General features: G+C 39.3%; 1 protein-coding gene across 3 annotated transcripts; it reads right to left on the bottom strand.

The window, feature by feature from the left end:
* Positions 1–1,059: 1,059 nt before the first annotated feature.
* Positions 1,060–23,603, bottom strand: PDPK1 (3-phosphoinositide dependent protein kinase 1). 3 transcript variants are annotated; one of them, XM_072349195.1, is made up of 15 exons: positions 23,341–23,476; positions 16,885–17,030; positions 12,794–13,063; positions 10,547–10,589; positions 10,205–10,342; positions 9,555–9,699; positions 8,289–8,386; positions 7,533–7,608; positions 6,061–6,129; positions 5,474–5,570; positions 4,119–4,292; positions 3,542–3,759; positions 2,893–2,950; positions 1,890–2,042; positions 1,060–1,300 (listed from the first exon to the last, which is right to left on the bottom strand). In XM_072349195.1, the coding sequence occupies exons 3-15, from the start codon at positions 13,004–13,006 to the stop codon at positions 1,193–1,195; spliced, it is 1,590 nt and encodes a 529-aa protein (XP_072205296.1). In that variant the 5' UTR covers positions 13,007–13,063; positions 16,885–17,030; positions 23,341–23,476; the 3' UTR covers positions 1,060–1,192. The 3 variants fall into 3 exon arrangements, with proteins under 3 accessions (XP_072205296.1, XP_072205295.1, XP_072205298.1); XM_072349194.1 differs by lacking the exon at positions 16,885–17,030 and having other exon boundaries at positions 23,341–23,603; XM_072349197.1 differs by lacking the exons at positions 16,885–17,030; positions 23,341–23,476 and adding an exon at positions 22,814–22,937.
* Positions 23,604–24,465: the final 862 nt, after the last annotated feature.

Below are 24,465 nucleotides of genomic sequence, written 5' to 3'. Positions count from 1 at the left end.
GTATCAACATCTATTTTTTTTTTAAACCAGATTACAATATGGAACTCATTTCTGAAAAACAACTGAGCAAGTCTGAGTTTTAAAAAGGTCTCCAATATTTGGCCAAAGACTGAAAATAGGACTGTTTGTACACCTCGTTATGCAATGAAACAAAAATCAAATCAATTGTACAAAGCTTTCACACTTCCTTCTCTATCCAGGTAAATAGGTTGGCCCCACTAAAATGCACAAAACATGCACACCCTGTAAAGAAAGCTTCTAGCCCTCATCTCCCGGAAAGGAGAAAAACTACTTACTACTTCAATAGTAACGTTGTTTTTTTCCCTCCATACTAACTAATTATTTTCTTAGTTAGTATTAATTAAAAGCATGCTGCTACGTTTATTGTCTCTTGATTAAACACACAATTCATATTAAAATTTAAACTGAATGTTTAAAACTTTATACGCTTCAGAAGCCAACATCTCCATTTTAGAAGGATTTTCAGTGCCATGTTCAGCATTTTACTCTCGCAACCTCTATCATCGGAGCCCATCTGCCAGATACATACATCTGATTCATTCACATAATTATTTAAGTACCACATAAATCCTGCAACCAGAACTATATTAGGAATTAAACAAGGGTGCAACTGACCTGACTACAAAATGTCATACACCGATAAGCTCAGGGACTGTGAGGAAAGGAAAAGGGAGAAAATAAACCAAAAACAACAAACAAAAGAAGTGGTGCTTAGGAGAGGCATATAAAAGCTCCCTGATGAAATACAGATCAATGATAATGTGAAAGTCACAGAAAACTCCAGCCCCATAAAACACAAGGCTGGTTCATGATTCAGGGTGTGTGCGTGTGGATTGGTTTTAACTCATCTTAAGTGTAGCTGGTAATGCAATGTCTATCCACTAGTCTGCTGCAGAAATTGAGTTGAAGTGCACAAAAGCAAGATCTTCACTGCAATGATACGCATGTGGAAGCCTCAACAGAAGCACAAAGAGCGAGCAAAGCGACCCTGAATTCCATTCGGTTTTTGCCTTTTTTTTTTTTTTCCTTTTTTCTTTTTTAAAAACAGAACATTTCAGACATATGCTTCCCCTTGAGATGGTAATAGATGGGTTGGAAAGATTCCTCTGATCAGCTGCACATCAAGTTCTAGCAGCAAGAAGAGAAACTGGGAGATTTGGGATGAGCTTTACTACTTAGCAGCATTCTGGTGGTATCTGTGCCGCCACACTTCTTGTATCTTTTTGCACCATTTATGAGCATTCCCACTCGGGTCCATCAGGTAGTATGTCCTGTTTGGCTATAAATGAACAACATTTTAGTGAGCATTCCAGGCACAGTTAAACCAAAAAAAAGCAGTAACTATTCCACACCTACCAATGAAATCATCATTCAGAATCAGTTCAAAAATGTTCCAAAATTTAAACTCAATTATATCACATTACATGGTGCTGAATAATTGTACACCAATCTCCTCAATATTAAGCAAGCAATGATATCAACTGTCAATATATTGTTGGCAAACTCCTTCCAAACCACTCTAAACAAGCAGTGTGGGACTTCAAAAATCCTTATGAACCTCCTACAAATACAAAAACCACTTAAACTTTACGCAAACTGGAATTAAACAAAACTATATTTTTTGTGGGAAGATGCTTGCCAGGTTCCTTTTCTGTGTGTGGGTGTATGGGATTGGGCAGGGGTGGGTTTTTCTTTCATTCTTTAGACTATGGCTACTAATTTACTCTAACAAGTAATCACCCCCAGTCAACATCTGTGTTTAAGGAACTACTCGTCTGTCTCCTGCACAAAACATTTCAATTATGAACAAACTGCACTAAGGTTACTGGACATGTACTGCAAATTAGAAAGAAATTGAAGTAACTTACTGTATGAACAAAAAACGTCTTAAAATTCTTGGCTTCTGGCCGCAACTCCAAAGACCATGGGATTTCTCCTTTTAGAACTTTGTTGACGGGATCCACGTAATACAAGTGGGGCCCTTCTGTGAGGAGCAATTGGCGCCGACGTGCAAACAGTCCCTAACAGGAAAAGCAGCAACACAAAAAAGCATTAATAGAGAAAGTAAATTTGTAGATCTGTGAATTTAACAGAACAGGTAACATTAAAACAGTTCTGTGAGGAGATTGTTTGCATCTGGGGGATTTTTTAATTCTTTTCTTTTTCCTTTACCTAACTGACTTCATTCCTTTTCATGGAGACCACAGAGCATTACTACTGCATGGCAAAAAACAAGTGCTATTTTAAGAAAGCATCTTCAAGTTCTGTTAGAACTCCATAAATCTAGCTGTACAGACTGAAGCAGAGCATCTCTGTCAAAGATTCTGACACACAAATCCAGTAGTGATTTTCTTGGCAAAATAGGAAACAAACAGGGAAAAACTTACCTGAAAGACAACCTACATTCCTGGAAACCTGACACAGGCTATCAGTGTTCCTCTGTACCATGTTTAAGTTAATACTTATAGTGGTTCTAATGTCATGCTTACTTCTCTCAGGATATAGAAACTAGTCAGATGTAGGAAAAATAACACAGCCAAGAACAGTGAGCTTGTATTTTATCTTCTGATACTACTGGCTCAATCCACATGCAGATGTGCATCAAGACTAAGTTTTTAATGGACTGTATCAGACTAGTAGGAGGGGGTAAAAGGAAAGTTCACTACAGTCTCAACGTGAAAGTATCACTAGCACATTTACTTTTAGCATTTCCCAAAAACTGAAAGAACACCACAAGAAACTGAAAATATTACATCTCAAAAGCAAACAAAACAATTTGAGAAGGTTAGACAGGTTCTAAAACAGGTTCCTCATCTTTGTTGTGAATGTGGCAACTGATTTCTGTTACAGGGGATTAAGACAAGCTCTTACCTTTCTTTTGTCCACGGGGCCCATTTTTAGGATTAAGTTATTTTCTACAAACTGATGCCTTAAAAAGAAAAAAGAAAACACTTGCTCCAGAAGTAGTTTTTCCAGAGAAACAGTTTTAATTATCGTTGCTACTATTATTACTAAGCAAGTTTCCATTTCCCTCTCTCAAGTGCTTTCCCTCCAAAAAGTCCTGAACAATTTCAACAGATGAACGTCGGCCTCTTCCTCATTTCACACCAAAAAGCTTTTTTTCCCTAAAATCTGGTATGAAAAAAAGTCACAAATGAGAAAATCTTATCAAGAGAAATGCTAATGAGTACAGGGTCTAGACACATTTTGCTTAGCTCAACAGGACAGTATCATTACAAAATCTTATGCAAACTGTAAGAAAGTCAAAATTTCTTCTAGCTGTAGGACTCAGTAGAGGAAGGATTTCTTTGTATTGGTATAGTGTTATTTCTATCTATTCTAAACTCACAACTTGAGAAACTAAGGAGTTTTTGCTGCTATTACTTTAAAAATAGAAATTAAGAAAAAAATCTAGTAATTAATACTTTGCTTAAGGATGACAAACACTGATTTGTATTATGGTAATTTTTCTTGATTGCTCACTGCAGTGCAACAAATGAGCTACATTCACACATCTTACCAAGGATTCCCACCAGCTTGTTTTGCCAGAAGTAATCTCTTTTCATCTTCAGAAAACTGTAAGTCTAACTCAAAGGAATTGTTGTCCAGGTCATGAATATACTGCTCAATGTTGCCTCCCGATGTCTGTGGGGTACTTGTCTCTGGGACAGACAGTGAATGTGAAGAGGCAGATCCAGAAACTTGCATACAACCAAACTGACTGAGGAGATTGTCATACTAAAGAAAAAAAAAGTGGGAAAAAAAAAATTAAGAGTCTGTTTAGTTTAAAAGTTGATTGTGCACTGAATACTTGGAGCTACTTTTAAAGTGAACACTTTGCTTTTGGAAAAAAAGTCAGCCTACTCTCTACGGACCGACAGGTATATTGTCCCCTCCTCAATAAAAAAATCCAAGAAATCCACAACACTTCAACACCAGAAGAGCATTTTTGGTCAAAAGTAAGCAAAGACTTTTGCCAACCCTCCAAACACTCACTTCATCAGAAAAAATTCAAATTCTGACCAGCAATTGTTTGCTTTAATGAAAGCCCAGGTAGCATCAGACTTAAATATATAGATGGATATAAATGAACATACATTTCCATAACAGTCTTCATCATCCTCTGACATGGCAGGTAAGTATGCTGTAAGTTTCGGGGGTGTCTGAAGATGTAAGTTCTCCCACACAATGGATTCAAAGAAAGGGTGAGCCTTAAGAGGTCCATATCCTCCCATTTCTTCACAGCCTAATCTTTTGGTAGCATCTAGAACCTGAATAAATTACAGTGAACTCAGCAGGCGTTAAAATGATGACAAGAAAGAGGTAAGCATAATTCATATTTGCATAGCAACACTGAGAACTTAAAATTAGTTGGTCTTACTGCCCTAGGCATACATACAGAATATAAAGAGACTGCTTATAATAAGATGTTTTGTCAGTACATCTTGTTAGCACAATTTTGCATTAGATCAGCTCGCATAGCTAGCTAAATGAGCACACATTTGGGCCCACAGAAGTTTTTTTTTTTAGCTCTGTTTCTTCATAGAGATGGAATAAAACCAAGCAAACACACTGAGAATGCCTGATGGAGCATGGTTCACATAAGTATATGACATCACATTCTAATACATAACACACCTAAATATATAACCTCATATTCTAGTGACACAGAATAGCTCCAGAAGCTGTAGCTGGTGCCAAACATTAACCTCTCAAACAACCCAAGCCAGCACAGTTTTCAGAACGTTGATGCATCCTGCACCTTACCAGTGAGGCACTGGCTTGCTCAAAAAATTAGCCTGGACACAGGATCACAGAGCAGTTGCCCTCACTACCAGTTACAAACAGCATAGTATTTTTCTCCTTGATAGTCTACACAACCTAATTTCAAGAAGCTTCCATCACACAAAATATTCACTGCATATTCAGTGTAGTGTCACTGTGGTATCTCACTGATGAGACAAATCTTTCTTCCTCTCTGTCAAATATTCATGTGCAGAGTAAATCTTTGGTTGATTTTAATACAAGACATTTCATCAGCTGCTTTAAAATGCAGGGTAAAAATTGATGCACGTTTTAAGGAATATATTTTTCTACCATTTATAGAATGCTATTTTCAATTAAATGACACATTATGCAACTCACCAATTAACTTGGGTACTACACAAACAAGAGTTTGAATCTTAAGTTATGTTATGCATAGTTTTTAGAACCATTTATTTCCACTTGACTGAAAGACATTCCCTTGCCTGTGCTTTATAATTCAGACACAAAAGTAAGTGCTGTTCAGTAATTGATGTTGACTTCCAAGACACTCTCACACACAATAGTGCTCAGCTGTTCTTACTGGGCAGCTTGCAACAGAGTACATAGAAAGTCAGAAAAACAGAAATACATACTAAGCTGAATGATTCTAATGTAATCAAATCATTTAACAGCAAGAAATATTTACCAATAGCTTTTCTACAAGATCTTTTGCCTTGGGAAAAAATTTTTCTGGAAAGTCATATTCCAATTTTATTATCTTCTGGAATATCAAATATTCATTTCTGCAAAAAAGGAAAATATTTAGCTAGTTATTGGTTCTCCACAATTATTTTTAACAGCGCATGATCTGGACAAATACTAAATGCGAGGGAAGCATCAGAAGTACATATAAAACCCTCTCCTTAAGTACCTTAGAAGCAGTACTACAAGTACATGCTTCTGTAAGCATGAGATACTTGAAAAACAACAGAAAAAGGTCACATGGCTCAACATAGGGGGGGTGCAGGATAGCTTCCTCATGGAGGCATAGTTAGAATATAAACTAAATTTGAAATCCTAGGATAAATTAAGGAATCTCTAAGGAACGAATTAATCTTATCACAATCGTGATCCATAAAAGAAATCTACATGACACAAATAAAAGCAGATGTGATAATAACACCATAAGTGCACAATGGAAAGTTGCATTTCAGAACTGGTGATAAAGCTAATGACAACATCAAGTCAATATACTTCTGATTTACATATGAAGAAGTAGCTTAAGTCTCTTACCCAGCTCTGAATGGAGGCAATCCAGCTACAAGCTGATATATTATACATCCCAGAGCCCAAAGGTCAGAGCTTCAAAAGAAAGGAAAAAAACCAAACATGTTTTTTTGCAAGTCTGTAAGCCATGATTAAAAATTCTTAAGCTACTGCTACTTAAAAACATAGTATGAGCATGTCAGACAAGCCTGTTTAGCATTATTTCCACACTACTTTCAGTTCATTTCTTGACAGAAGTAACCATCTCGCAACAACTGACTACAAGCACAGGCACAAGACAGCTGAACCCCAAAGTGACATAATTAACAGGTATATAAAACAAAAAGGACAACTTAACCACTACTGCAACTCCAAGACACATCCACCTTAATGCAATACATACCCCTCCAGATTAGAAATTCTTTCCCCTAAGTATTTCACAGAATTGGGGAACCCACCAAAATATTTTTAACCAGAAGCTTTCTTTCATACACAAAAGTACAGACAATATTGTGCATGGGAGAGGAAAAGTCCTACGTTTCAGTGTGCTGACCTGAAAGCGTATTTTGAAACTTATTTTAACTCGAGTTAAACTATAAAGAGATTTGATACGGCTTAGAAATTCTCATGGAAGACCAGAACACTAACAGGCTCAGAACTACTCAAATTAGGAGCTTCCTGTCATGCTGAACTATTAAGGAGCTTCTAAAACGAGATGGTAGTGCAATCAAGCCTTTCTACTATCCAAACCAGTCAGAACTTTACTCAAAGTTTTCTAGTAGACAGCAGAAGGGCTAACAGTATTTCTAACAGTATTTCAAGAAATACTAGCAGAAATTACTATAGTTTTTACCCATGAGAAATATATTTTCCCTATGTTTTATCAGTGATTACTCTGATATAAGTAATATAAATTAATTTGTAATAAAATATATAAATATATATAAATATATAAATTATCTGTAATAAAATATATAAATACACACACACTAATTGGTAGTTTACTATCAGGATCCAACTAAAAAGGTTTAATGAGTGTCCAAGCACAGAGAATAGATTTAAACTACTGAAAACCTCACATACAGCTTCACAAAATACTGGAAGTTAATCAAAATACAATATGTGTCCATGACACCTATCGCCTTTCCCTTAGCTGACATAATGTGACATTCTGTATTTTTTACATCAGGAATCACCATGCTAGAGCCAAATTATATGAAAAAAGAATTAAAAAAGGACTTTGGATAATAAAAGCATTGATGAAGATTCTCACTCCCTTCTGACAACACCAAGCCTGTAGGACTCAGACATAAGATGAAGAAGCCAGCACTCAGACAAATTGTAATACTTGCTAAAAAACAAAAACAAAAACCAACAACATTTGAAACTCCTATTCTATCTTCTGCCTTCAAAATACTAAGTTACACTTCCCATCCATCTTCCACTGGATGGCATACTGACGAAGTAAGCAAAGTTCTAAAATACAGTACAGCCCTCACCTTTTACAGGCAGATTTTTCTGTCAGCAGTTCTGGAGAAACATACTGTGCCGTCCCTACAAATGAATTTGCCCGTGCTATAAAGAAAATTGAACAGAGTTAAGCGGAAGCATACTTGTACCAAATTCCTCCCACCCCATCCATAAAAAACTCAAAGGCAAACTAGTGAAAATTGTGCAATGCTTCAAGAAAAAACTATCACAGAAATTGCCTCTCTCCACCCAAGCACAGAACCTGGACAGAGGAGACAACTCACTTTATCTCTGTGAAATCTACTTGGTTTGAGAAGCTAGACTTTTATTTATGGTATAAATTCCACCAACGCAAGCTTACTAAATCTCAGTACCAAATCACATTTACCCAACTTGGTGGATGAGAAACAGTTCTGTCTGGGGCTTTTTATCAGGTATAGTTTGCAGTATCATTAATTCATAGCTTAATATTAAGCAACCGATGACACAGGAGTTCCATAATCTTCACATCTGAAGCCATCATGGCTTCACTACATACGCACAAAATAACAGCTGACTGTTTCAGCTGAGTCAAACTATTTGTTTCAATATACTCAGTGGTTTCTCTCATAGATAAGAATTAAGGACATTCAAAAGTTTTGATGAATACAATACAGCTACATTTACAAAGGACAGCTGACTACACTCACATAGGTAGCTACAGAAGCTGGACTTGATTTTTGCAGGTATCTTCCCACTGGGCTGCTCTGAATTTTGTGTCACACAACAAAGTAAACACAACATACCTTGTCTGCTATCTGCAGATAATACTTTCGCTGTACCAAAGTCTGTTATTTGAATGTGCATATCTTCATTTAGCAAGATGTTCTCTGGCTTTAGGTCCCTGGAAAATGCAAATTTTCATACTCAAAACAGCACACAAATTAACATTGCAAAATGGTCTGGAGTTTTGCATGCATGTCACCACAAGTGATGTAGACATTCTGTAACCATTACTGTGTAGACTATTCCTTGACTTGTAGTTGACAACACACACAGTATTGCTAACAGATTTTGCCAAGTCCATTTGTTACCATTTTTCCTACAGTGATTTGGTAATGAATAGTTGAACACAACTGAACTATTGTGTACTTCTTCAACAAAATAAATCCCAAGCCATAAGTTAGGTCATATCTGACAGACTGTTCTGGCAGTGAGATCATCTAGGCCTGCTTACTCACAGGTAGGCAAAAAGTGCAAAACTTCATTTAACCAAACAACAGCACATCCATCCCCTACAGATTCTATTCCCAACTTTTTCACTGAAAAGCTTTAAGAAAATACTTTTTAGATAGAAATAAGAAAAGTACCAATGCTATTAGAATTATGATCAGCCAGCTTTTTGCCAACCACCATCTAGTACTGTTCTACAAACAACTGCATGGGTACCTACTACAGACACTATAGCTTTCTCTTCCAAAATAAGTTCTGTGACTCAAAATCTCACACTTGCTTGAATGTTGTACCAAACAGCTCTTATTTGTTTAATAAATTCACAACAAAACATGCTTATCCAGACAATATAATTACATCAGAACTGCAAACATTCTATTAAACTCTTTCCTAAATTCCACTGTTTATCTACTTCTTGATAAACTTTGTGGAAACTGTTCACTCAATGAAAGCAGACGCATTAACGTTTACTTTTCTAGCAGACGTGTTACCCACTAATCCATACACAACAGAATTCGAAATGGTTTTGGTACACAGAGCCACAGGAAAAACAATTAAATTAACAACAACAAAAAAAGTCTGTTTCTAGAGTTCAAGGCACACAAGCTTTTGGGAACATTAGTTCTAGAACATAAAGTTTACCTTTTCCAGCTAGAACAGTTGATGTAATAACAAATTCTCTCCTCCTAACATACGCGTTGTTTAGCTCTACCCGTTATGCTAACAACAGCACCAAAATTAGCAAAATGTTGTTATATCCTTACTAGCTTTCCACAGAATCCACATTCAGTTATACATCATAAACATTTCTCATGCATTGATCTTACTTTGTTTATTACCTGTGAATAATTCCTTTCCCATGCAAATACTCCAGGGCTGATACAATTTCAGCAGTATAAAACCTGGTACAGGTCTCATCAAATGAGCCGATTTTGCGTATATACTTTAGCAGCTCGCCGTTTTTGGCATAGCTAAGCCCAAAATCTAAATGTTAAGAAGTTAAGGTCTAGCATTAAAACATGGTAAAACAAAACCTCTCACACTCTATTCAAAATAAAATATATATGTATATATATATTGAAAATATATAACAGGAAAATGAAAGTGTTTGATTTGGAGCTTTAAATAGTAGCAATGCAAAATAATGTGTGACTGTATGTATTAAAAATCTAGGAAAAAGGTTCCAGTTGCTTAGCATACCAAAGACCACATAGGAGATTAAGTCAGTAATTTTTCCAGATAGTCACCTGAATAATTAATTTCATCTCTCTATATAATTGCCTACAGGGAGAACCTCCACTTACCATCCTACTTGCTTAATTTATACCAAAAGCATGACCGAAACAAGTTGTGTTGCAACCATCTGTCTAAGGTATTTTAAATACCTCAAAAGTTTATCTCACAGTTCCTGTTGAATAATGTTTCAAAGGAAACAAAACTGAGGATTCTCATGACAAATTGCATAAAAGCTTTAGAATTCAAAGGATACACAGCTTTTCATCATCCTGAAAGGTGAAGTAGAGTTTCACAAAAAAAGGATGATCCAGGCGGGACATGACATCTCTCTCTCGTGTCACATATGGCACCTTGTTTTCTTTTATGATATGACGCTTTTCTAGAATTTTAACTTAATGAAAAAAAAAATAGAGTGAAAAACACAGGAGATACAACCCAATTAAGTTCATTAAGTAATTTGTGGTTTGGTTGTGAGGTTTATTGTTAGTTGCATTTATCATTAAAACACTAATTATGTTTTTTGAATGGATACTCTGTAATCAGACAGAATTCATACAGTATTATTAAAAGTTACTGTTAAGGAATTGATACTTACTGGCATATTCTCTAGAAGTTGCCAACTCTCGAGCCAACACAACCTGTTGCCATAGGAGATACAATGTATAATGAATATAACGTAACCATTCACTGAAGGCATACAGTAAACATTGCTGTTTATGGTCCAGTCTGTATTTAGACTACTGCTAATCCAAAATAAACTGTCACAAACACAATCAGCAAAAGATGTAAGCATGTGCTCATCTCATGACGGCCTCCTAACTCAGGAAATCAGTTATTGCAGAGTACTCAAAAATATTGCAACATATTCTGCGGTTGGACTTGATCATCTTCAAGGTCTTTTCCAACCTGAGTAATTCTATGATTCTATGATTCTTAATATAAAATTTTATGCACCTAGTAAAAAAAAAAAAAACATTCTAAACAGGGCCCTACTTTAGGTCAATTATTCCAAATTGAAAGGAGAAAGCAATGTTGAGTGAGACTGCATCACTCACCATCTCCTTTCCTCTAGACTAAACAAACCTAATTCCCTCAGCTGTTGCTCACAAGTCTTATTCTCTAGCCCCTTCATCAGCCTTGTTGCTTTTCTCTGCACATGTCAAGCAAGACCGTATCCTTCTCTTAGTGAGGAACCAGTAACTGAACACTATTTTAGGTGTGGTCCCACCAATGGTGCATACAAGGGGACCATCACATTCACAGTCCTGCAGACAGCACTATTTCTGGTGTGGGCCAGGACGCTACTGGCCTTCTTGGTAACCTACACAGTTGGCTCATTCTCAACCAGTTTCCCATCAGTTCTGCCAGGTCCTTTTCTGATAGACAACGTTCCATTCACTCTTCCCCACTGCCGTATGGGATGCAGAAGCCAGTACCTACAACTGTTGTATACCAGGTGATTGGACTTGGCTCACCAACATAGGCCATCCCGATTCCTCTGCAGAGCCTTCCCACCCTGAAGGTGATCAATAGTTCTGCCTAACTTGGTATTGTCTGCAGACTTATTCAAAGTTGAAGATATATCTTGGCTAAGAATTCTCATATCTGAAGTTATATAGATTTAGGAAAGTAAGATGAAGAAGAAAGCCCCAGAGGTTACAAAGAAGAAGCTACTGCCAACATAATTGTCAGACTTAATGATCATGCCCAATTTTAAGCTTGAACAAATGCTTGGGACCAACAGAGATCAAGTCTGCATTTAAGAACTGGTTTCATCTGCACACTTTCACCAGCCCTACCTAAGGCCCCAATGTTCATTATAAGTAAAATTCTTCTTGTAAAATTAAGACCAATAACGCTACACATAGATTCAGAGTCTGGACTAGGCCACATAGGTTTCTCTGTTCTACTGGAAATACGGTGCTAAGATGTAGAGAACAAAAGCAGAAATAAAAACGTCTCACTGAAGCAGACTGAACAAGCATGTTCCAGCACATCCAACAAGGAACAGCTCTGATGTATTCTTTGGGGAAACCCATGGATTCCAAACTTTGCAGTAAAGTACAAATTACTCTTGATGACTACCACCAGAGGCCTTCTTCCTAAATACCAGTACACTGTATAACAAAAAATGAAAACGCCACCCACATGCAACTCCCCAAAAAGACACCCCAAACAAAAGTCATATAACAAATGGCTGATATGAAAAAGATAAATATTACTCACTGACTTTAACTGGGGCAACTACAAAAATATCAAATGAAGTATTAATTGCTTTATGAGTTCTTTAAGACAATTACTTAAGCAATTCATTCTTGTGCAATGCCATGGATGCCAAAAGTAGGTTAATGTCAATCTATTTAAGCCTGCTGAATAAAGGGATAATAACTACAGCTCTTCAAGTCCTCAAGGGCCACGACACTAAAGGCTGAGAAAAAATAACAAGTATTGCTCTTATATCCTTTCCTAAGCACCTGGCCTTGGCTCTCAGCACAGACAGGATACTGGGTGGAACTTCTCTCTATGATAGGCTCTTAGCCCAATTTCAAATTCTTGACGTCATGAAACTTTAACGCAACACATTAAGCTGTCAAAAACTTAGATTAGAAAGCAATGCCTCCCAAAAATCAAAGCATCAAGTCATCAGAATACTACACAACTTCTGATCAGTTTAAAAAAAAGGTCTTGGGGAAAAAAAATTAGCACCCTTACATCCTGCTCATTTACTCTTCAAGTTATCTCTAGATTTAATCTTAGTAATCATCTGGGCATGAAATTTTGAAGTTTAACTAAGATACCTGGCAGAATAACAAGAAACACCTTTTATAAAAAGCAAACTTACCGTTGAGAAAGATCCTTCACCCAGAATTTTCCCAAATTTAAAGTCATCAGGTCGTTTCTTTCGAGGCTGTGGAGGCTGCTGTCCTGTATGTTGTGGCAAGGAGTTTGAACTAGATCTTGATTCAGCTGTGGTGCCCTCCATGTTAGATCCCTGCCTGCTGCCACAGGTGGAAATGACAGATGGAGTGCTGGAATCTGACTGGTTCCTCACCATTGATGGGGATGGACAGGAACATAACACCACACTAGACTGGATTGGAACAGCATCATACTGAAAAGAGAAATGAAACTATTAGCCCATACCTTCAAATAATTATCTCACACATCTGCACTCTGTTTGCATTCTTTCCTGTTTGAAAGGACTATAATGAAGATGTCTTTAGGAGGGAATGTAAGTATTCACACATTTAACAAAATAAAAGCTGCCATTTCCAATATAGACACTGCTTAGATCACACTACAAACATCCACATAGCCAAAAATCTCAAAGTTTTAATTCAAGAAGACAGTTATTTCAGACTCAAAAACCCCCACAACAGCAAAGTGTCAAATTTTCAGGTAAATTTCCCTAAGAATAACAATTTTTAAAGTTTATTTCATAGTTTATATCATAGTAACAGACCCACAAGATCATCTTAAGAAGTGGTAGTTCTCCTGAGACTTCTAAAAGGAGGTAAGGGTAAACTGACACTTATATTCACCAGAAACATTAATTTATAGATAAATGCTACAATGAATCATAACTGAAAAAGTAAGCCATGAAAACTTTAATAGGCAAAGGATGCATTTTGCCTGTATCATAGAGGTTTTCAATTGGAATCTCACTTTTTCTACAAGTACTATCTTTCATTAAGATAGGGGAGGGTCAGGGAGGAGAGAGAAAGCACCAATAAAATGCATGCAAAAGGCAGATCAGAAGGAAGATTCTAATAATTAGAAATACTTTCAAGAAAACCCCAATCTCTGTTCCGACCCTTTAAAACAAAGGAGATTATAGTATTTAATCTCATACAGACTCCCCAGTTCTAAGAAACAGATGCAGTTCAGAAAACTGCAAATATGAGAACAGACATTCCAAATATCAATCCTTGTAACATACAAAGGAAATCATTATTTGGTACACTTTCATCAGCTTTGTGCAGTAAGATGAAGCAAACTAGTCAAGCTGGTTTCCCTTCCCGTTGCTAATATACCTCCATTTGTCAAACATCTGCTTCAACTGTTTCATTTGAAATTGGCCAGAAGCACAGATCGTGAAAGTTCTGCTCAACTCCCTCTGGCAAAAAAAAATACTGAAACAGTGCAGAGGGAACACTTAAGAATATTGACACTGTAGTTCAACATGGATTCTCACTCTCAGCATCCAAACATACTGCAAGCAGAACAAAACAATGACTTGAAGATCTCCTGACCTCAGAACAGGTGTATTATACAATCTTGACCTAGTCTGTGACCTTTCTCATCTTGTTCAACAAGAACAATGTCTCATGAATTTCAATTTGAGTCAGAATAATTTCCTGCACTTCTATCAGAACCAACCTGAGAAGGGAATTGGACTTACATCCAATCACGGCTTTAGGCTTAACTCACCTGCTCCAAAATTAACCATTATTTACTGCTCCATTTCAAAAATACCTTTAATTTACTCATTTAGTGGCATTCCAAACATACATAAACATATTAGGCATCTAAATTCAGACTAAGGTAACGAAGTCAAACACAGGAGACCTACAATTTCATTTTGTTCATGCCCAATAACTTAGATAAATACCAACTACTGTTGTTTAAAAGAGAACTATTATTGAACAACTACTGTCAACACTATCTTCCAAGAAGCATTTTCTTTCCAAAATGCCCACAACCTACTTGAACCACAGTCTCTACTGCTTCTTGGGGATATAAGGGCAGATCAGGGTCAGGTAGCAGCTTCTCAGAACTTGTTTGAGCTTTATGACATAACAGTCTGGTAAGAAGTCTGCTAGCAGTGACAGCTGCTTGGTACACTCCATGAAGCTCCATAAAGGATGTTAAATTTGCATGAAAAGTTGAAGACTGATGGGAGAAGATTTATCTTCGTGAAAAGTTCACTAACTCCATCAGAGAACTACGTCCTTCCTCAGAATTAGTTACACAGCATTCTCATATTTGAAGAAAAGGAAATATATTGATGTTCTATTATGAAAATAACACATACGCATTAAAGCCTGGTGTACTACAGGTGCTGTAGTACACTGTTATTTTAGCTGGCACTTCCCCCACATTATCTAAGAATCAACGGTCACAAGTTACTTTAACTTTCTTCCAGCCCAACTCAATCATATTTCCTTCTACTCTAAGGAGACCCTGCATAAAGATTCACAGCAGCTGGAATTAAAACTAGATTGCACTCTTCTCTACAAAAACTGCAGTAATTGCTGAGCACAAACATGACTGCTCAAAAGCTGACACAATGTAGATACAATAAATGGCTCTTTAATTGAAATACAGTAAGAAACACGTATGTAGTAGATTCTAATACTAGAGCTCAAATTAATCGACTCTAGTCAGCTCAGGCTACCCTAGAGCAACAAACAGCAAAGAGGTAAACAAACAAGCAGCACTGACAGATCTGAGTATTCTACAGCTGCAAACATCATTCTGAAGGAAGAAGAAAAGCCCACAGACAACAAGGATCAGCTCATACATGCACTGATTCTCAAAGCTCAGGAGCTTAAAAATAAATAATAGCCATATAAAAGTAAAGATGGGGATGGGGGAACGAACAACACATTCAGCAAAAAGGTACATAAAGCAATCCATGTCTTTTAGTAAACTGGAAAACAGCTAAGATATTGCTTTTGTCTCCACTGAAACATCACTACAAGTCAAAATATGATATGACAACTAATAAATAATGAGGAGAAACAAAATTAGTCTAATATCTGAATATAAAGAACTAGGAAACCAATTCGGAGAAGCAAAGTCTTCTTGCCACTAGGATTACATAATTACATAAACATTAAGGAACAAACCAAAAGACAACTGCTTCCAGGAAATGAAAACAAAAAATAAACAAAAAACGAGACTGAATACCTGTAGAAACACGCAGTTACCTGACTAGACTGAGCTCCTGTAACTTTTGTTTAATAAAGAGACCAACTGTCTTAGCCTTGTGGCTTCAGAGAGCACAGGACTACAAAAATTAGGACCACCTGCAATTCAACAGAAGTCACACTGCATGTAATTACTGGGTTGCATATGTCATGAGTGTTAAGCTAAACCCTGCTAAGTTCAGAGACTTTAAGACAGAGAAGTCAGTATAAACACACATGCTCTACATCAGGAAAGTCTGCTTCATAAATTACCTATTACAGAAAGCAACACAGCAGCAATCTGGGACGCCTATGAATTAAATCTTTTCACTTGCAAACGGAGCCTGAGAGGCTTTTAAAACATATATTGTATGATGCAGCGTAAGATTTCCTCCACAAGTGTCACGGTAGCTCTTCCAATCACAGCTCTTACATCTCTACCAAACATAGGTCCTTAATACAGAAAGATCTATGAATCCAAGATTCATAGTCCGAACTAAAACATTCATCTTCAAATAAAAAAAGGAAGCCCATCTGTTTATCCCTCCTTAATTGCACAGACAGATAAAGATTTTATTTCATATTGAAAGAAAGTGATCGCTTTCATCAGACAGCTGGTTTGGAGTATTATAGATAAGACCACTTCTTTACCAATACTGTGATTCTGCTAAAGACAGAGTATGTTACACAGGTTTGGCTCAAAATGTCTATAAATTATTTAATATTGTCATACAAGAAGATAATTCTGAAACTGAAGCTTATTTCATATTGCTTAGAAATTAACCATTAAAAGCCTGGATTATTCTAAGGGTTTATTTGTAAAATGCAAAGTGAAAAGATGAACAGATAGTTATATTTCTTTTCATGGCACATTGCTTTTTCAGAGGGTTGACAAGATGTAGCAACTGAATGCAACACAGATCTTGTATCTGAAAAACAGAGGAAGAAAGGGCAATTAACAGACATTATGTACTAATTCACCATTGGCGTTACCTCCCTCATCCCAAAATGAAATATTTACCTTCTCCAGGTTTTCCAATACCTATTTGTGACAGCCTCCACTTCAAAGGCTAGTGTGCAGCACACCCTGGAGGTTCCAGCATATTCCATCAGGTCAGATACTTGGGTGGCTCTGAAGGTATATCCTCAATTCGTTCCTCACAATATCTACAATGAGAATTCAGGCAAAAAAATGGTAGCTCAGCAGCAAGAAACATGACTTAAGATACAAAGAAACAGTGAATCAGAAACCAAGTCTTACCTTTTAGCTCAGAGAACACAGAACAGGTAGCACTTCTCACTATACTTCAATTCCTTCCAGGAACAGCTTGCAGAGGGCATAATGATTATCATGTGATCCATATCAGTAAGTTAAATCTTCAACATCAGCATTCCTTTTGTATCCTCTCTACGTGGCTACACCAGAATGAATGCCAGGAACGAAGGCAACCCAGAACAAAAACAGATTGTGTGCTCTCAATCTACAGGGAGCATCAATTGTTCCATCAAAACACTGCATCACAGAATCATTGAATGTTTTGTGTTGGAAGGGACGTTTAAGATCATCTAACTCTAAGCTGGGACACCTCGCTCTACACCAGGTTGCTCACAGTCTCACTCAGCCTGGCCCTGAACATTTCCAGGGAGGGAGCACCCACAACTTCACTGGGCAAGCTGTGCCAGCAGATCACTATCCTCACATTAAATAATTTCTTCCTTGATGTCTAGTCTAAATCTACCCTCTTCCAATTTAAAACCATTGCCCTATTGCTACCTGCTCTTATAAAAATTCCTCATCTTTCCTGTAAGCCCCCTTCAGGTACTGGAAGGCCACTATAAGGCCCCCTCCAGAGACTTCTCTTTTCCAGGCTGAAGAACCCCAGGTCTCCCAGCATCAACTCATAGAGGAGGTGCTCCAGTCCTCTGATCATCCTCGTGGCCCTCCTCTGGACCCACTCCAACAGTTCAACTGCCTTCTTGTGCTGCAGGCTCCAGAACTGGACGGTACTCCTGGTGGGGTCTCACAGGAGCAGAATAGTGGCACAGAATCACCCCCCTTGACATTCTGGTCAAACTTCTCTTAATGTAATCCAGGATATGGTTGGTCTTCAGGGCTGCAAGCACACACTGCTAGCTCATGTCCTTCTCCTCAGAGCTGCTTTCAAGTCATTCTTGTTGAATTCCATAAGGTTGGCATAGGCTCATCTCTCAACTCTGCCCTGGTCCCTCTGAATAGCATCCCTTCTTGCTAGCATGTCAACTGCACCACTCAGCTCAGTGTCATCTGCAAACCTGCTGAGGGTGCACTCAATCCCACTGTTCATGTTGCCTACAAAGACATTAAATAACACCGGTCCCAGAGCCAATCCTTATTTCTCCGCATAGAAAAGAGCTCAGAGCATGGAGTTAAAGCACCTCATCAAAAAGGTCTGATAAGGAAGGGACACCAAACCTTTGTTTTGAAAGAAAAACAGTATCAACTGCCTTTAGGTACTATAGAAAGCCATTTTTTAAAAAGCTAGCAAATTAAGCACTCATTAAAAACTGTGCTAGGATACAAAGATGCTAAAGATACTTTGCCTGGACAACATGATGGTTTTTTCTACAAAAAACACTTTGAGAAACACTAAGACAATCACTTCAAAATGCAGGAAACAAACCCAATGCCAAGTGTTAATTACTTGTAGTAATAAAAAAGCATTAAACACATACCATTATTAAAGAAGATTAGTGTTTGGTGTTATGCTGTACAGAGATGCATCAGCAACTGTTCAGACAGCATGTAAATATTAACAGAACATCCAGCTTATAACCCCAAGAATTGTCCATCAGCCCCATCTGCCTTGAAGAAACAGACTAGTAGTCAACAGACCTGTTTAAAGCCAAGCAATCTGTCAAAACCCATACATTTTGATCGAGTTTGCTTTGAATGCTCATAAAGGGCTACTGATAAATACATTTAAAAGCACAGTCTGAAAGTTTCCATTTCAATTACAATAGGAATCTTACTACAGCTAAGTTCTGAAAAAGGATCTCAGGACAAGTAATATTATCTGGAATTAATTTTTTTGTCAGGACTTCTGAGTTTATAAGCATACTGTTTTTATGAATAACCACGCAACTTTTCAAAAGCAGAAATAAAGAGTGGGTTACTTTTTTGTTTCTTTTTGGTCATTTGACCAGACCGTTATGTCAACCACCTGATTAAACAAATCTGACCTACCAACACACAATTATGCCCATCTTCACACAGTGTCACTTGAAACCTCTCAAACAGCAGAAGGTGTGCATGTTCTGAAGCACTGCACAAAACCAGGATCCCCCTCACAAAAAAAAACAATACGAAAATTCTGACAAGATATAGTAACAGAAATGGCACTGGTTGAAAGAAAAGAGCAACAACTTTAACAATTGTGTCCTGATAATACATTTCAAGATTAAGCGTTGGTGAAGTGGCAAGCACAGAATAGAGAATTCTTCTGTTCTACCTAAACTGGCCTGACCTCCGCAACGGTGGGAAACAGAACCATGAAAAGAAATTCACACAATGTAGCCTGCATGATGTATTAACAGACCCAAAGAAGAAATACAGTAACAGGCACTGTTGAGAATACCTGTTATTCTCCAAAGATACAGTAACTGCTTCAAAAACAAATGTATCAAGCCCTGGCAAAACCCCACATAATTCTATGCTGCAATAAGCTATGAGAATAAGAGGAACAACATTTTACAGGCCTTGCATTAAGACACAATTAGATTGCTTAAAACGACACAACCACCACCTCTACAGCAGGTTTTTTCCTCATGCTTGAAGATAACGTTGGGAGTCACATACCCACAACAAACAAGAAGAATAATTGTGAAGAATCAAATTAATTGATTTTTCTTCTTTGGTTTTCTGGATGCACATTCTCAGGAAGTTCATGGTATACAAAGAAGCATTTTTAAGTCTGGGGAGACATACCATAGTGTTCATATGAAAGCCATCTCAAAATACAAACAGAGCTCAGCCCTGACACTTAGCCTTGCTCATAATTCATCTGATCACCTACCAGCAGACCTTTACTTTCTGTAGAAGATCTACATCACACTTCATCCATAAGTGAATAAAGAGGAAATTGGAATCACGTAGAATCAGCAGAAGTACAGTCAATAGACTAGAATCTGGAAGAACAAGGAACACTTCTACATTGTTGGACTCATTTGATTCTTCATTTAGAGAATAAAGGTATATTATCTACAAGACTGCTTTCACAGCAATGAGTTTATTATGTATACAGCAATGCTGTCCCAAACAGTTCATGCAAATGGCTTTCTCTAAATATAACAACCTTACATACACCATGGTATTTTCTGCCCCTAATTTACAAGATTCCAATTCCAAGTTCAGGTGAGGATTAAAGTTAATGAAAGGATTTGCAATAAATAGATGGTACACAGATTCTTAAGGGGCAGAGACTACTCAAGACCATCCACCCAAACCTCTGCCTGCACCCCCAAGCCTCAAAACAGATCAGAAACAGGAAACCACAAAAATCTCTAAGAACCTAAAGTCAGCCTATGGCTCAAATAGCTATAAGTGTAAACAAGCCACTGAGAATTCACTTCATGCAAACCGATTCAGCCCAGCTCACAAGAAGCCACCCGTAACAGCAAGAAATCTAGATCACATTCTGCATGACCTGATGAAGTACCCCAATACTAGGGGTGTTATGCACCATGGATAAGGCTTGCTAATAAACACAAAAGAACTTCCTGCACAAGGTTCCCTGATGACAGTGCTAGGATTTAGGAGGGAGAGACAGCAGTCATGAATGAAGATTAGAGAAGTAGCCCTAGGGAAGTGGAATACGTAGACAGAACATACAAAGGCTGGACAGCGCAATCAAGAACTACAATAAATTCCCACAATTGCTAAAGAACTGAACATCAAATTCAATACTTTCTTTTCAGAAGAATGTGCTAAGCAAGTTAATCCTCACAATCTGCTACTATAAAGAATAACAGAATATTTGCCAAGTGAAGCATTTATAATTATTTATTTAACACAGAAAAAGCCTCAACTTCAATGCTTAGTGCATGTTGTGATCAGTTCTTTCCCAGACCTTGGTAACTTTCCACAGCCTTACCTGCAAATAAGGTGTCAAAAAGGGAGGGAGGGGAAGGAATTCAGTGCCTCCTGCCCACACATTTTTTTTAACCCATGTGTACATAATCTAACCTGGTAACATGCAAAAAAGTTTCCCAGAAATGTCACAGCAATTCCTTGCTTTTGTACAAATCCTTTAGAAAGCTCCACCCTGAGGAACCTTGAGAAGGATTTTATCTTCTTAACTGTCTTCTGAATAGTGTTTTATACTTCCCATATTTAAAAGTCACATAAAGTCAGTCAGAAATTAAACGTGGTAGTTTACAGCAATTCAGACAGCCTTTCTAAAAGAAAAGTAGGTAAGACAAGTTCAGTGCTAGAAAACAGATCTTGAAATTATTTCACATCTTCATAGACCAAATTTATTCCTACTGTTTGAAAATTTACTAGCTTTCTCAGTCTGTAACAGCAACAGCACTCCTGGTTTTGTGTGGCAGAACTCCTGTCTGTACTTCAGCAGTCAGCATCCCTTTCCAAGAAAGGCTGCAGCATGTTTCAGAAGGTTCAGCACAACCTACTTGCACAATTACAGCAGCTATATGAAACAGATACTGCTTCTAGCATTTTAAGACAGACCAAATTACCCAAAGAATGTTTGGCTTAACAGAAAATGAACTAAAACAAACCTATCCACACATTGGATTTAGTTGACCATTGCTATTACATTCAGATTATGCCTGAATTGCCAACAGCTACCATCACTTCCTATGTAAGAAACAGAAATATCTACACAGTCACTCCTTTTTAGCATAATCATTAGCCAGTCAGTATACTCATCTGAGGCAGAGAAATGTTAGACAAGGTGGAAGAGAAGGAACTGAAATTCAGTTACTCTGAATATATACATATATTAAACAAAAAGCAATAGTCAATGTTGTTTTTCATTCATTCTCTTGGCACGCATCCCTTACAGGGATATGAACTGTACACAGAAAAGGAAAAGAAACAGAAGTATTTGGAGGGGAAAAAACAAACAGAAGAGCAATGAGCAAGGACAGATGCACAAAGGGAAGCGTGCTCCCTGTTTAAGCAGATTCATGCAAACATAAGTCTTCTCTAACAGCAATAAACAGCCATATGGAGCTATATCAAATGGCAGAAGTGCAAAACTAATTCTTTTCATAGCGGAACATAAGTTTATTTCATAAACCTCCATGCAGTATTCCATGGCCTCCCCTGTTGGGCTGTTCCACATATCAACTTTCATTTCCAGCCAATACATACCACCAAATGTAACACCCTTAAAAAAAATAAATCACTAAGTACAAAGAGTAGAGCACACTACAAAACAAGACTTTGAGAATTAACACAGCTACGACAGACTGCGCAGATCCGCCTCAACCAATTTCAGATGAAAAACACTGCAACAGAGCAAAGCTCGGCAGCTCTCAGAAGCAATGAGAAGTGAACCACTTGAAAGACCACCTGACTTGAAAGCACAGCAGCATCCACACATACATATAAGGGATGCATCGGTATCAGTTAGTTACTCTGACATCACTGAATGCTGGTCATTACTGTTAAAAAAACAAACAAAACACGTTAAGAAGCCCTACCGTTTTTATAAGGGAATTTCTGCCTTGTAGGTTACATGGCATAGGTAATGCTAAGTAAGATTTACCACTTTTAACCTCTACTTATCAGCTGCAACTCCACACATTAAGCAGCGCTCACAAAATTGAAGAGTTTGACATTGTCAGACGAACGTAAACAACTGCCCGAAGCTGCGTTCCGGTATCACCCTCGGTCACCCCGACATGGCTTTGGTTTGGTTGTTTTTGCTACAGAAGCAGAGCATTACCGAGCACGCAGGCGGTTCCCTCGGCGCAGGGGCAGAGGCCGTGCGGGGAGGAGGCGGCCCGGCGAAGCCACGCCAGTGCCCCGAACCCGGAACGGTACGAGAGGCCGCGAGCGGCCCGGGCCCAGCTCTGCTTCCCGACGAGGCCGGGCCGAGCTCGGGCGCCCATCGCCGTTCTCGCCCTGCACTCACAGGGCCCCACCAGCGCCGGGGAGAAGGGAACGACCGCAACCGCCGCCCCACCTCCGGGAAGCGAGGAATGGAAGCGAGGAGCGGCGACGGCACTCAGGCCGGCCCCGAGCAGCGCGGCGCTGGCCCGGCAGCTCTCCTTACTGACGGCGAGCGGTAGGGCGGCTCGCAAAAGCCCTCCGCGACCCCACCGCCCGGCAGCGTGTAGGACGCGGGCGGCCCGCCCCCTCACGGCCGGGCTGGGCCGGGCCCGGCGCTCGGGCCTACTCCTTTAACCCAGCGCGCAGCGGCCGCCGACAGCCTCAGACGAGCGCCGCGGCAGCCCCGCGCCCCGCACTCACCAGGTGGCTGCTGGTGCTCGCCATGGGCTCCGCCCGGCCGGCGCGGCCCGCGCTCCAGTCGCCCTTTAAGAGCCCAGCGCACGGCCGCCCAGCCCGAGCCAATGGGGCGCTCGCATCCTCCGTCCGTGACGTCACCCACAACAATGCCCCCCCCGCTGTGGGCGGGACTTCCGTCTAACCCGCCAATTCACTGGTCTGACCGCTTGCCACTCACTCGCGAGCTCGCGCGGAGCGCCTCCCATCAGCCTCAGCGCACCGTCGGTGTGAGCATGCGCAGTTGTTGTAGGGATGCTGCCGGCTTCACTTCCTGTTGGGGTGCGCGGCCTTTCCACTTCCGCCTTGCGCTCACTTCCGGGTGGAGACGCTGCGGCAGCGCCGTGACGTCAGGACACCGCCGGGTTCCCATTGCACGCCATGTCGTCACGGCGCGAGGGTGCGGCCTGCTCTCCCGGTAGCAGTTGGTGCCTCATCTCGTCAACTTCCGCCGAGGCTGTCAAGTCTTGGTGCCAGACACGGAGCCGAGCGCGTAATACGTGCGATTTCCTTTAAAAATCTGGCTTTTCGAGAATAACAATAACGGGAGAGCAGTGTCTGCTGCTCCTTGGCTGTCAGTGCACCGAATCGGACAGAAAGTTTTTGTTAGAAGGCTTCCCACCCTGTGTTCGCAAGAGCTCGGTGTGTATTTGTTCACAGGAGCTGGCCAGATCCAGCCCGAAGCACTGACTCACATCACAAATGCTGAGGGTACATGGGGTTGTTGTTCGAGTATGGTTACAAGGTGCTATGACACCCTATAGCAACAATTGTAATTCAGCAGGTTATTGAATGTTAAGGAAGTGCTCGAAAGGGTAGTGCAGGGAAGGGCCATGTTGTTTAGTGAGCCACATCAGAATCTTCTATGTTGATATATAATTAGCTTCAAATAAGGCTAGGGTGGTTGGGCAAGGCAGCAATCCTGCAGCGTCCTGGTGGTATACGACTTCAGGAAGCATTTTGCAATATTAATGAATGCCAGAAGTCTGGCACACCTCTCATGCAAAGAAAGGCTGAGGGAAAAGAGGAGGCTCCAGGGAGATCTCACTGTGGCCTCTTAGTACCTGGAGGGAACTTACAATGAGGAGGAAT

Source organism: Excalfactoria chinensis, chromosome 14, assembly GCF_039878825.1.
Source record: "Excalfactoria chinensis isolate bCotChi1 chromosome 14, bCotChi1.hap2, whole genome shotgun sequence".
Lineage (NCBI taxonomy): Eukaryota > Metazoa > Chordata > Aves > Galliformes > Phasianidae > Excalfactoria > Excalfactoria chinensis.
Note: the sequence above shows the minus strand (reverse complement) of the source record. Positions and strands in the feature narration are given on the sequence as shown.

Coding starts and splice junctions, on each gene's coding strand:
- PDPK1 (XM_072349194.1), bottom strand. CDS start 23,364: ATGGCGAGCACCAGCAGCCACCTG. Junction 5,571..6,060: donor TTGCCTCCATTCAGAGCTGG/GTAAGAGACTTA, acceptor CCTTTTTTGCAG/AAATGAATATTTGATATTCC. Junction 2,043..2,892: donor GCCCCGTGGACAAAAGAAAG/GTAAGAGCTTGT, acceptor TTTTCCTGTTAG/GGACTGTTTGCACGTCGGCG.